This window comes from Juglans regia, chromosome 7 (genome assembly GCF_001411555.2).
Source record: "Juglans regia cultivar Chandler chromosome 7, Walnut 2.0, whole genome shotgun sequence".
In the NCBI taxonomy this organism is placed as follows: domain Eukaryota; kingdom Viridiplantae; phylum Streptophyta; class Magnoliopsida; order Fagales; family Juglandaceae; genus Juglans; species Juglans regia.
The window spans coordinates 26,990,238-27,003,401 of record NC_049907.1 but is presented as its reverse complement, the minus strand read 5'-3'; the positions used below and the strand labels follow the sequence as shown (position 1 = coordinate 27,003,401).

The following is a 13,164-nucleotide window of genomic DNA, read 5'->3' as shown; positions in this document are numbered from 1 at the left end:
GGACTTATGAAGCTACCAGTGCAGGTAAGGAAATGAAGATACATCCTAAGAGCAGGAAAGAGATTATATACTATGTACTAGCAAGGAAGGCAAACATGTATAGATAGTAGTCGATAGTGGCATACCTTCTGGATCGAGATTCCCGCTCGGTAACACCATACAGACAAAATACCAGTGGGGGGAAGAGGCCCTTCTCACTCAAGCTCAAGCATTTACTTTTCTATTTAGAGACCAACGTCCCACCTTTGCTTCACTGAAGATCTCCTCATCTTTTGCAAAGGAGATAGATGTTCAGTGCAAGTGGTCAAGGAATGCCTGATCAATTTGGAGGTGTTGTCTGGTCTTTCTCCCAACCTGGGAAAGAGCCATTTATTTACTTACTGTATATCTCAAAGAGGTCGTATCTCTTTGGGTTGGTAGTAATGAAATGGTTTCATTATCTAAAATGAAGAACATTTCTCACCAAAAGATCAGTCCAATAATACCACTCACTGGTAAATAGCACAATACTTATTCATGACTAGTGGCATGATCAAAGCCGATGATTGTAAGCTATGTCCTCCACCACGATGTCGAATGAAACTATCCATGGAATCGTGCGTTGTGTGAAAAGTCTTTGTTGTATAACGAGAGGAGGAGATGCTTGCGAACCCTTACTGCCATTGAAGAATCGAAATTCTCGCATGTCAATGAAAAGCTTTTTACAGAATTTTGCTTTAGTTTTCTCAATCTTCACTTTACACCACGCCGATCCCCCTTTCGTCATAAGCCGTGGAATTAGACCAAGGGGAATCCCCATAGGAACTAGTCCCTCAGATTTGACATGTAGGAGATCGAGACATAGACCCAAAGCTATGGAGAAAGATGTAGATCGCAATGCAATGGAATTGGTGGGTGTTATCTAGCTATCCATGGTCGGACTTTGAAGAACCTAGCTATCCCCACATGATTGGGTAGTCCCCTGGCTGAAAGTGAAATAGGAGACCTCAAGTTGCCATACTTTGACTAGAACTGAAGGAAGATCTCTCACACCTATAAGCGGGCAATGGAAACTAGATGTCAACAAGCGGCACGTAATTGAAATTGGACAACCTCACCCCTAGAGCATACTGCGAGTAGGAAGTGGGATTAATACAATGAATTCAAAAGCATCAAACCTCTATTGTTTTGAAGAATTGAAACACATGTAGTCTTCGGCTCATCCCCTTCCGCTATTCGCACTTGATAATAGCCCGACCTCAAGTCAAGCTTTGTGAAGTACCTTGCACCCCCAAGTTGGTCAAATGAGTCTGCAATGAGAGGAATGGGGTACTTGTTATGGATGGTCACCTTGTTAAATGCCCGATAGTCTACACACAACCTGAGGCTCCCTTCGTGCTTCTTCTGAAAATAGTAAGGGGCCCAAAAGGGCGCCTTGGAGGGCCTTATGAAGCCCGACTCCAACAACTCATCCAATTGCTTCAGCAGACGCAAAGAAGAAGATGAAGATTATTGTGTCTTCATCTTCCGTCTGCTAGTACGATAGGAGAAATAAAATAAATAGTATAGGAAGTCAAAGCTAGCTCCTAGGATAGATAGAATAGAAAGGAAGGGTTGGTCCTAAGATAGACTCTTTAAAGACAACTTTCCTCCTCTTCCTATTTATAAGCCACAACTCACTTCAACCTTTCTAATTTTCATAGAATCTTTGGGGCTTTCCTAGCTGCTATAGTTTTTTTTTTTTTAATTTAATCTTCTTTGGTTGAAAATAGGTTTGATTTGCTTCACCCATAGACCTGGTCGTAGTAACACACTCCATAATCCATTATACAACTTTGTTGGGGGAAGCCAATGGTCTTGAGTACAACAAGGACAAAGTCCCACCTCACCGTATCATAAGCTTTCATTAAATCAACCTTGAGAGCACATTGGGGTGTTCCTTGATCTCTGTGGTAATTCCTTAACAATTCCTGGGCAAGCAGAATGTTGTTCCCAATTCTCCTTCCCTCAACAAATGTCGTTTGTTGCTTACATCTGCAGTGGGGCAGGACTGGCTTGATCCTATTGGCAATGATCTTGGAAATGCATTTATAAATGGTATTGCAACAAGATATAGTCTTTAATTTTGTAGGGTCTGGTACCTTGGGTATCAATGCGATTGTGGTTGCATTGAACTCCCTCAGCAAGCATCCTGAAGTAAAGAAAGACTTAATAGCCCTCACCACATCATTCCCAACAATACCCCATGCCTTCTTAAAGAATAGAGCATTATACCCATCCGAGGCTAGTGCCTTGTTATCCTTTAGAGAGAAGAGAACATCCTTTATTTCACCCTCAGTAACCCCTTTCAATAGATCATTGCACTGGTCATGGGTTAGTCTTCCAGGTGGGGCCTTCCTAAGCACCTCCTGATTGATAGGTGTGTTGGATGACACTTCACTAAGTAGTCTCTTAAGAAACCCCACTATTTGTTTCTTGACTTTGGTAGGATTATCTACTCTTGTCCCATCTTCCTTGCACATTGACATGATCTTATTTTTGCTTTGGTGATTCTTCATAGCCCTGAAGAATAATTTAGTGTTATAGTCTCCCCAAGTTTAGCCATTGCACCTGTGACTTTTGCTTGAAGAAGCTCTCTTCAGCTCTACTAAGATCACCATACTCTTTAACTACACTTGCCTCTTCTTTGCCAATCCACGTATTGCCTCTTTCAGATTGTATGTGGGATCAAAGCCAAAGCCTCTTTTTCCTTCTATCTTGCCTATCTATGCGGCTCTCGACTCTAGTTCTATCATTTGAAGGAAGAGATTCTTCTTGTTTGCTCACGCTCATCTTATTTTGAATTCCACCTTTCATTCACTCTCCTAGAAAGAGAAAGTCATTCAATAGTAGCTATTGAATACAGGATTGGTTGATTTTTCGCATATTTAGCTAAAAGCTTGAAGAAAATAGACAGCCCTTTAGAGATCGGAGCGGGATGTCAAAGCGAGACACTTTTTCTATGGATATGTATCTTTGTCCCACCAATGCCTGTCTGAGATAATATAGGTTTCCTTTCCCTGATCATCGTGCTTAGCTAACATGGCCCCGAGCAAATGATATGAAGTTGCAATGTACAAGATAAGGGGTCGGTCCTTGAAACCACATACCTCCTACAATTGTTAGTTGTAGCTTATATTCTCTACCATGAATTAGACCACTCAACTATAAGCATTATATCTTTACCCTCTACTATGCATCCCCCAACCCCTGCTAAGCAAGCTAGTGCCTAGCGAGGGCCTTCTCCCTACCTACTCTATATCCCCCGTATCCCCCTAAGGGGGTAGAGATGGCTTTCAAACATAACTTCTACAGGCATTTTAAAGCCTTACAAGCTACGTTTTAGTTCGCTTGAATAATGAGTTGGTAGTTCGATCCTTTTGATTCTTCTCTTCATAGTAAACTGATGGGGGGACGCGGAGCAATAGGTCGAATTACTATATAAAGAAGAGTTGTAAACTATAGGACTTCATGTTCGAGTAGGAAGATTTTAGTTTTTCAATCACAATAGAAAAAGTTGTTCTTGTCAGGAGAGTAGCGTCATAGACAACTTTATCTGAGGAGGAGGCTTCGTTGTTCGGCTCATTTCGAAATCCAAAAATAACACAGAGATAGAATGGATTGTGTTAGTATCAATGAATATGGTAGAGAAGGAAAAGTGGCCGGTGGCGGTGTAGAGCTATACGAAGCAAAGCTCACACACACCGACTAATGGAAGGCGGGATCACATTCACTTGCTTTCCGGCTCCATAGTAACAAAGTGGAAAGTAAGCCTGCCATAACTACACGAAAGGGTAACGAGATTCAACTGGATGGTCACGCTTCTTCAAGAACGATTTTCCCTCAATTTGAGAACTGGTTTCGTAAGTCCAAAGACTCCTATAAACAAGACAAGCCCAAAAGATGATTTTCCTCTTCCTCACATCGATGTTCTGGTCGACAACACTGCTGGACATGAGATGCTGTCTTTTATGGATGCTTTCTCTTGATATAAACGGATCAAGATGGCTGAGGAAGACAAAGAGAAAATGGCGTTGACCGGGTCTGAGCTTCCCAAGCTCTATGCTATTGGAGAACTCTGCAAGGGTCTTACCACCTTCTTGATTTACTATATTTGAGTCTTTGGAGTACTTTGGGATGGTTCGATAGATGCCACAACCTTTACGAAGATGGGTACCTTTGGACAAAAAGAGACTTTGGATAAGTCAATGGAAGAAACTTTGGATGCAAGAGATCGATTCAATAGGAGATTTTGACGCTATAATCGACATACAAGAAAATTGTATCATGGGTTCGAATCTCATTTCCTCCGGCACGGAAGTGGAATGGGCGAACGAAATTACATGAGAGAAAGAAAGAACCTCTTAGTGGAATTCCTTGGAGGACTGAATAACACTACTTAGTGATGGGAGAACGTCAACCTTGCTACCATGGCTTCTTTGATTCACAAACTTTCCAAGCGTAGTCTGTAGTAGGGAGGGCCATTCTTGCAGGAGTTGGAGTAGGAACATGACAAACCATTAGAATGCATTCTTGTAGGAAGTAGCATACTCATGTTGACTGCTTTCGTTCCTTTCATCTCGAAGGCCGGTTTAGTAAAGTTTACAAAGAAAATTTAGTTGTCATGATGATACCTTTCTTAGTGGAAGATCGGAAAAGACTTCTCTTCATCATGAGACTGATCGGATCTACCATAGACACCTGAGAGACCTCCAAGGCTTTCCACAAATTGAGAATTGGTCGTAGAAGGCTCGAATTGTATTTGAGGAATAGGGGATACAAGAAAGTAGCGTGATAACTTCTTCAGATTTGCGTGAACCAACGGACCGATCACTAAGTGGGGATGCTCCCTCCAGCATGAGCAAACCTTTTCGGAACTAGTTAGGAATGGGTGCCATTATCCCAGCCCAGATCCAGCCAAGTTCTATTGATCATGTCCCCTTCCCAACAGTTCTACTCGGAACTAGACTGAGGGGAATTATTTGCCGTAGAAACTTACTTACAAGAAGGTAAATCCACATAAGACTGAACTACCAGATGCGGGAACTCTTGGCTCGAGAGCTGACTTAGAAGATGTCAGGAATAGAATAGACATCCCCTTAGATGTCTATATATCCTTTATCATCTCTCGATTTTTTTCATATTGTTATATATGCTCTCTCTAAAAGAAATTGAGAAAGAAAGAGTAGATGGATCCTATCCCCTATATCGAACACTAAATCCTATCTATTGATAGAAAGATCTTCGTCAAATACCGGACTTTGTCAGGTTTGTTTGGCATCTATGCCCCTTGCCCTCCAAATAGTATGGGAGCCTTTCAGCTCGTACTGCTCACACTCCTAGATCTTCAAGGCACCTCCTCCACCATATACGAGAAACTCAATTTTGTGTTGTTGCTAAGTCATCAGACTTATTCACCAAGGGATTCGTGGAATTTCTGTGGATTGCGTTGGAGGAAATCTACTCCAAATACTAGAATCCAACGTACGCTTACAAGATCTACTGTTTCAAACCATGTTGAGGGAACCCAGACTCAAACATATTTTGATTATTTCACCTTACAGTGACATTCGCGCGGAGGCATTCAACTTTATCGAGTCTAAGTCGAATCTATATACTATCCGAAAGGGGCTTAGGTCAACACTTATATAATAGCCAGTCATCAATTGGAAGTGAGCAAGATGGTGATGAATTACGATTGGTCTATACCTTTGACGAACGGCTTATTACGACCGCCCTGAATGCCCATACATACTAAGACCTTATTCATACAGCGAAGAAAGGCCGAGTGGAATAGGGCAGTCAGCTGGTTGCTTCTTGACCACATCCTCTTGCTTATAGATACGTGATACTTGATCTAAATTATCAAATAGGAAATTTTATACCATTAACCGATTATACGTATAGGAACATGGATACATGAGATTGAATGTCATCCCGATCAAGGTGCAAAACTGGCTCAAGCCGCATGAAGTTTTGCTAAAATAATGAAGGAACCAGCACCCTCTACACTATCTCTTAGGCTTATGCAGCCACATTTGGGTGTTGAAAAACTCATTAACTCCCGATGTCGAGCTACTATTGGTAGAGCTCTATACCCAAAGGTCATTTGGGATAGGTACAAGAGGGGCTTTGAAAATCAATGTGTTCTTAGATAGACTTTAAGTTGTTTTGGCTTTATGGTTTGGGTTGAGGAGAGGGCGTCCCTTACTCCATTCATATTGAATGGTGAGTAAAGATTCCATCACTAAGACTATCTCATGAAGGCTATAGTCTGGAATGTCATGGGGTTAAACATGAAAGAGAAAGATAAAGAGTTTAGGGATCCCAATATCCTCCTAACAATCAAAATCCCCAACTACAAGCTCTCAGTTATAGAGTGACTCGGAAATACTGCTTCTGATGATAGCTATGTTGTAATCAAAGAATCTCGATCTGCAAGAAAAAAGACATAAAAAACGCAAAGAGTGAAGTTAAATTAGATCCATTTTGAGGACGAGTGACACACATGTGTCGCCTAGGTCATAATGATTCAAAATGTTTTCTTTTCCCTCAAAGACAACAAAGCTTCTGGCCCCGATGGTTTCAATGCTCTTTTCTTTGCTATCATAGGAGACTGCATACGCGCAACATACCAGAGAACAAGGGGCCTCGAGAGGAGGCTACAAATGCTGCGAAATGAACAACAATCGCTCATGTGCTGGTCATCATGCTATTTTTATATATATGTATGCAGGCTAGGCCTTTTCTTTCATATCGAGAAAGTCACTTCAAGTACAAAAAAAAAAAAAAAGGAGGTTGCTATGAACGTCTTTGATTAGATGGAGACAAATATATATATATATATATATATAGAAAGTGTGCAGTGAGGGATCTTAGTAGTCTTAAAGAGTAATGAAGTTGGATCAAGAAGGCTGAAAGCCAGGCAAAAAGCTCACGTTGTCAACACCTCTTGTTCGTCATTGAATGATTTCTCCTATGTGTAAAGACGGGTATCACTAGGCTCACCAACCAAGCTGGGCTTTGATTCTTATTATTCCTACTGGATATCAAAACCATAAGGATTGGTTCCAGCCATGAGTTCCCATATGACATAAGCGCTCTTGGCTGGGCCATTCCATCAAATTTTTGAGAAGGGGCCAAATAACGAGACTAATGACTCCATACTGATTAAAATTGGGCATACCAATAAACTCTGGCTCATTGATAGATATCTCCAATCTATATGGCCTAACATTATCCCGTATAAAAAAGATAAAAACTTGAAATGTTTTCGAATATGAAATATTTATACATGGGGGATTATAACCAAATCAGACTCACCTTTAACTAGATAGGGCTAAAAGGACAGTCCTGTGGATATCTTTGCTTCAAAACAAAACAATTAGAATATCTGAGGTATCTTTCCTTCGTTCCTTTGGATTGTAGCTCGAGTACAAGCTTAGTAGAAGAAAGAATCTATCTTAGGGTTGAGTTCGGATTACAAGTCAAATAGATTTTGGGCTCCTAACTTAGTAGAAGGCTACTTTAAATTTCTCTATTTTACAACAGGTCAACCCTTGGGCTTCCTATCATCTTGGCCATAGAGAGTACATAATGGAAATGTGCAGCCGAATAATAAGTATCATGTAAAGCAATGTCCAACCCATAATTTGTTGGGATTATTCCAGTGAGTCCTCCTATAATGAACAAAAAGATGATTTTTTTTTTCTTTTTTTTTTATGTCAAATCTTAAGTTTTTGATGTTTTTTAAACCTTTCACTTTCCCACTTATTCTTTTCATTTCAAAATGCGGCTCGCTCTCAGCTACCTGTCCTTTGGACAGCCTGTCGGAAAGGGATAAGTACCCCTCTAGACTGCAAAGATCAAGAAGAAATAAAAGAAATTAGTTTAGTATATGAGGAATTTTCTTAAAGGAAGGCAACGGCTGGGTAGAGCAATTTTAGAGAAAGAAAAAAATATCAAAATTTGATGAAAAATATATTCAAGGAGAATGAAACACTCATGTTAGCCTCAAAGTTTGCACTAGCATGCAAATAAGGAATGTTGCTTTTTGCCTGAAAACATAACTCCTTAATTAACCATTAGCAATTATGAGATAGTGGCGAATTCACACTAAAGGGAACGAGAATTCTCAATGAAAATGGTGATCTTTGAACCGAACGTGAAAGTAGTTTTCCATCAGACGGTTGTTCCCGTAACTCCACTCTCGACTTCGATTATATATCCAAAAAAGAGAAAAGAGAGGAACCACTGTCCAATGGTGCTTTTACGAAAGTATGGTTACTGGTGGCTAATACCTTCTTGACACTATCGAACCTGAAATCCACTCTCAGTCGCTCTTTTTAGTGGGGAGGAATTATTTCATTTAGATCATGCCAAGGTTGATTCACCAAATGTAAGGAAAAGGGTGCTAAAAGCCTCAATTGTCTGTGTCTAGGGGTCAATCAATTTTGAGGTTGAGAGAAGGAGCTGCCAAGAAACTTTGATTTCGTTCCCGCACCGCTAACAGACTTATTGAAGAAGAAACAACCTCGGTCTGAAGTTGGTGAAGACCCACTCCTTGTTTCAATTAGAATGAGTCCCTGGGACCCCCCGATAAGGAAGAGAGGAAAAAGGTGTTGTCATCTATCTCTACCAGCTTCTCAAGGCGTTGGGAATCGAGCTCACTTCCTCTTTCCTTGGATTGGGAGTCAGCCAAAAAGAAAGACTACCAAAGGTAATGACCACCAAGATACGCATAGTGATTCGATCTTTTGATCACCCACTTTTGGTGCCGATAGCTATATCGCGAGTCTTTTCCCTTCGAAAGCACAACACAAATACCGTCATTCTAAAAAGAAAAGTAGAGGAAGAGATGGCTATGTATGAGAGGGCCGTAAAGGACTCTCTTGAGCCAACTTTCGGGAGGCCAGTTCAGGCTCTCTTTAGAAAACTTTGATTCCATTCAGGCAGGTTGGAAAAAAAAGGCTCTTTGTTCTCGATCACCAAATCTTTTTAGTTTCAAACTTGAGGTGCGGTGAATGGTTGAGTTTGTACGATAACTGAACTTTGAGTATAGAATTTACTTCGTTGGTTGAGTGGAGTTACACCGGTTAATGATGTGATGGGAAAAGTTTTTCTTTTCTCATTTTCTCATCAATGTTGGCCCAGTCGAGGCTCATCCATGCCCAATCCCAATGGGCAAACCAACCTTCGATCTCAATTTTTACTTGCTGGGTTGGAGCGTAGACGAGTGAGCAGAGCCCAGGAAAGAAGGAAGCCCGTCATGGAGTAGTGTACTAGAAGTAGAAGATTACTTGCTTGAGAGAAGGCGACCTCTCTCAGGAAACATGGCCCAATTTTTCTTCGAATCAAGCTACAAGTCTCGATCTATACAAAACACATTGGGTTTAGACAGATTAGGAGAGCTAACTCTCGCTGTCATGACCTTCAGAAATGATACTTACAGTCGTGAGTATGCAAACGTCGTGTAGTCGTTTTGAAAAAAATAAATAAATATGAGACCCACATGAAAAGAAATTAATTTTTTATGAGTGAACCCCACTCTTTTTCAAAACGACTGCACGGCGTTTGCGCATTTCACAACTGTATGTAGCATTACTCCATGACCTTAAACTAGTCATACGGAGAGGCCTAGCCTAATCTAAGAAGTTTTAATTTGGTTCGGATAGACTTTATTCAAGAACGTCGCCGCCCCTAGAATAAATAGTCAATTGCTTCATCGATTGTGGCTTAGCTTAATAATAACGTGGTGCTTGTGCATTAAAATAGATGAGTTAGTAATTGAAGTGGTAATTGGTTATATGAAATAAAAATAAAGCTTGATGTGTTTAAGGTTTTAGAAGCCATTATTTAAGGTTTTAGAAGCCATTACTTGTATACTTGTACATGAAGTGATGTTATTTTTGTAAGGATTTTTGCTACACAACCTCCACCACACTCCACACTCCATATTTTTTTAAATTTTTAAATTTTTTAATATTTTTAATATTTTTTATTTTGAGTTTATTCTTTTTAAATTATTTCAAATTTTTTATTCATTATTCATATAATAAATATTTGATAAAAGAAAAAAATAATAATAATTAAAAAAAAATGTGGAGTGTGGAGTATGAGGAAGTTGTGAAGATTTATTCATAAATAAATATTGGAACTCAAAACTAAAATCATATACCAAAATATTTAATTCAAAACATATGGTTGAAGCCTAACCGAAAACAACCCTAAGACCCTTTTTTTTTTTAATTGCTTATGATAAATTGAAATGTATCAGAAATCTCACAGATAAGTAAAGCATAAAAAAAAAATCTTGGTAAGATTAACCTAATTAAAAATAATAAAAAAATAAAAAATACTTTGAATAAAAAATACAAATAAAAATTTAAAAAATGAATTGGAAGAGGGAACAGTCTCCCCCTCCCAACCTTGTCCAAGCTAGTAAGAAGTGGTTTGATCCAACTTAGATTAGTCAAATTACACAACAATATAATAAAAATTAAAATAAAATTAACATTTAAACAAAACTAGTATGCAAAAAAATTTATTTATTTTTTTTAAGAGCATTCTCATTAGATTAGCTAAAAGCTAAATCCAATGAGAATTTAGCTATTAAGTCAATAAATTGCTCACATTGAATTAGCTATATTCCAAATATTTAGAATATAGCTACAGTAATATCCAAACTAATTTCCAAATTTGGAACACACTATTCATTCATCAAATCTTTTTTATATTATTTATTTCTCTCTCCTTTTAATATTAATTATTTATCTCTCTATTTTAAATGACAATTGAAAAAATATAATTAAAATACAATTACAAATTAATATATAATATTATAAATAGTAAAATATGATAAAATAAAATAAATTTATAATTAAAAAAATTAAAAAATTTTCAAAATTATTAATTACTCATTACTATATAATGAATAAATGGATAATTCAATTTGAAAATTTGATGTGAATAGTCAAAATTAAATTCATCTTATATTATTTTATTGTCATATAATGAAAAAATGGCTATTCCAATGTGGAGATTTATAAAAATGGAATAGCTAAAAGTTAAATTCATCTTACATTCATTAAAAATGTACTTTAATTTAGCCATTCCAATGAGAGTGCTCTAAGGAGATTCAACCCCTTTACGATATACAAACTTTCAAATGAACCGATGCAATAAATATTCTCTTGACTTGTCTCTTTCAGGATATAACAAATCTCTTTTTATCTTGTCTCTTTTAAGATATAACAGTCTAATTGATCGTTGTATAAATCAAACTTACTTTATATACAAATAGTTGAGTCCAAAACTCCACTCAAGAAACACCTATCTATTACCTATAAATACACTAAAAACTATCTAAGTACACACTTTTATTTTTCTCTCTCTCTTGTACGTACAAAAGTAGACAACTAACACACTACTATGTTTCAGAAAACTTTAAAAGCCATTCAAGAAAAAAATGCACTCAAAAACCATGAGGTAGAAAATTTAAACGATAGAATCATCAATAGAGGAGTGGGGCCACTAATGTGTTGCAAGCCGAAGCCACAGCCACTCTTGAGGTCTAGATGGAAAGCCATCCAGGCCGTATTTCGCAACCATCCAATAAGGGCGCGGCTTTGCACGGTGATTGCGAGCAACGATAGTTGATGGATAGCGCCTACTTCTACTAGGTGAGCTTGCCAGCAACTTGATGGCTATAGGGCTTCACCCTATAGCAGAGGTAACTAAAGATCGTGACTTTTTATATTTAAGCTAAAGACAAGAGAAAATTTTATTCTAAGATGTCTACACCATATAATATTTACTGTGATATAATTTAATTTTAAAAATAAATTTTAAAACTTTTAATTTTATAAATCAAAATTTATTATTAAGTGATGTTGATTGTATGTTCTAGCTTGAAAGTATAATAATTTAATAATAAAATAAAAGTGTTACAACTATAAAAATATCTCACAAAAATAAATTCACAAATTAATATAATTTTATATAATACCTTAGATTAGTTTTATGATAAAAATGATTTACAATTCAATATACTACGTCAAATCATGTCAATTTGTAGATATACTTTTATGAAATCTCTATGTAAATAAAACATTTATCCAAAATAATATTATTTTTGTTGATGGGAATTTTCTTAATTAGACAGAAAAAAAAAAGAGGTGTATTATAAAGAAAATTCTATACACATTATCATCATCTTTTTATTTTATTAAGTATAATGTGATATATTTATTATCAATAAATAATTATTTATTACATATTTTTTTTATCATTTAATAATAATAAATATATTATATACTATTTAATATGATCAAAATAAGATACAATATGACGTATAACATTATTCGTATTATAATAACTGAGTTTTCATGTTATTGTCAAATAAAAAAATGCAGATTAATTTCAATTTAGACTTTAGTACACTTTTATCGTAAAAAAGAAAAAGGCGGTGGAGAGAAGGAAAGGGTTGGCTGATAGACAACTGGGTTAATTTCTTTATTTTTAGAAAAAAAGCTAAAGTCACCGAGAATGGCTCTGATATATATTTTTTATTTAATAATTAAGAAAATATTTTTAAATGATGTTGAAATTTCTTTTAAAAAATATTTAAGAGTATAAAAATTAAATAAAAAATACCAAATAACCTTATCGATGGATATGTGTAGCACGATTTTTTTTTTTTTGTAAAAGTAAAAAGAATAAAATATATAATTTATTTTTTATTTAATAGAATCCAATGAGATATACAAACAATACAAGGGACATCCGGTCCCATAAATATAGGAAACTTCATATTTTAGGTTTTAAAAATCTCGAGAAGAAAAGGAAATTGTGAATAAAAAACCTTAAACATCTAAGTAAATAAATAATACAAAGAGAAATCATTTTATAAAAGTACTACAGAATTTAATAAATAAAATTATTTTATTATAAAATAGATATAAGGTATTATCTCAAGTAACTTTAATTTATAATTTTATTTTTATATTATCGGTTGCAGCACTTAATTTTTCTCTTTTTTAAAAAGTTTTTTAAAGAAAAAGAATCCAAGAAATGAGTGATTTATTATTATTATTATTATTATATTCGGAAAAAGACAATAAATAGATAAAGAAGGAAGGCACTACA

General features: G+C 36.3%; 1 protein-coding gene across 1 annotated transcript; it reads right to left on the bottom strand.

Annotated features, from left to right (window-relative positions):
* Positions 1-1,763: 1,763 nt before the first annotated feature.
* Positions 1,764-2,507, bottom strand: LOC118348915. The gene has a single exon (XM_035691488.1). The coding sequence runs from the start codon at positions 2,505-2,507 to the stop codon at positions 1,764-1,766; it is 744 nt and encodes a 247-aa protein (XP_035547381.1).
* Between the last annotated feature and the right edge of the window lie 10,657 nt (positions 2,508-13,164).

Coding starts and splice junctions, on each gene's coding strand:
- LOC118348915 (XM_035691488.1), bottom strand. CDS start 2,507: ATGTCAATGTGCAAGGAAGATGGGACAAGAGTAGATAATCCTACCAAA.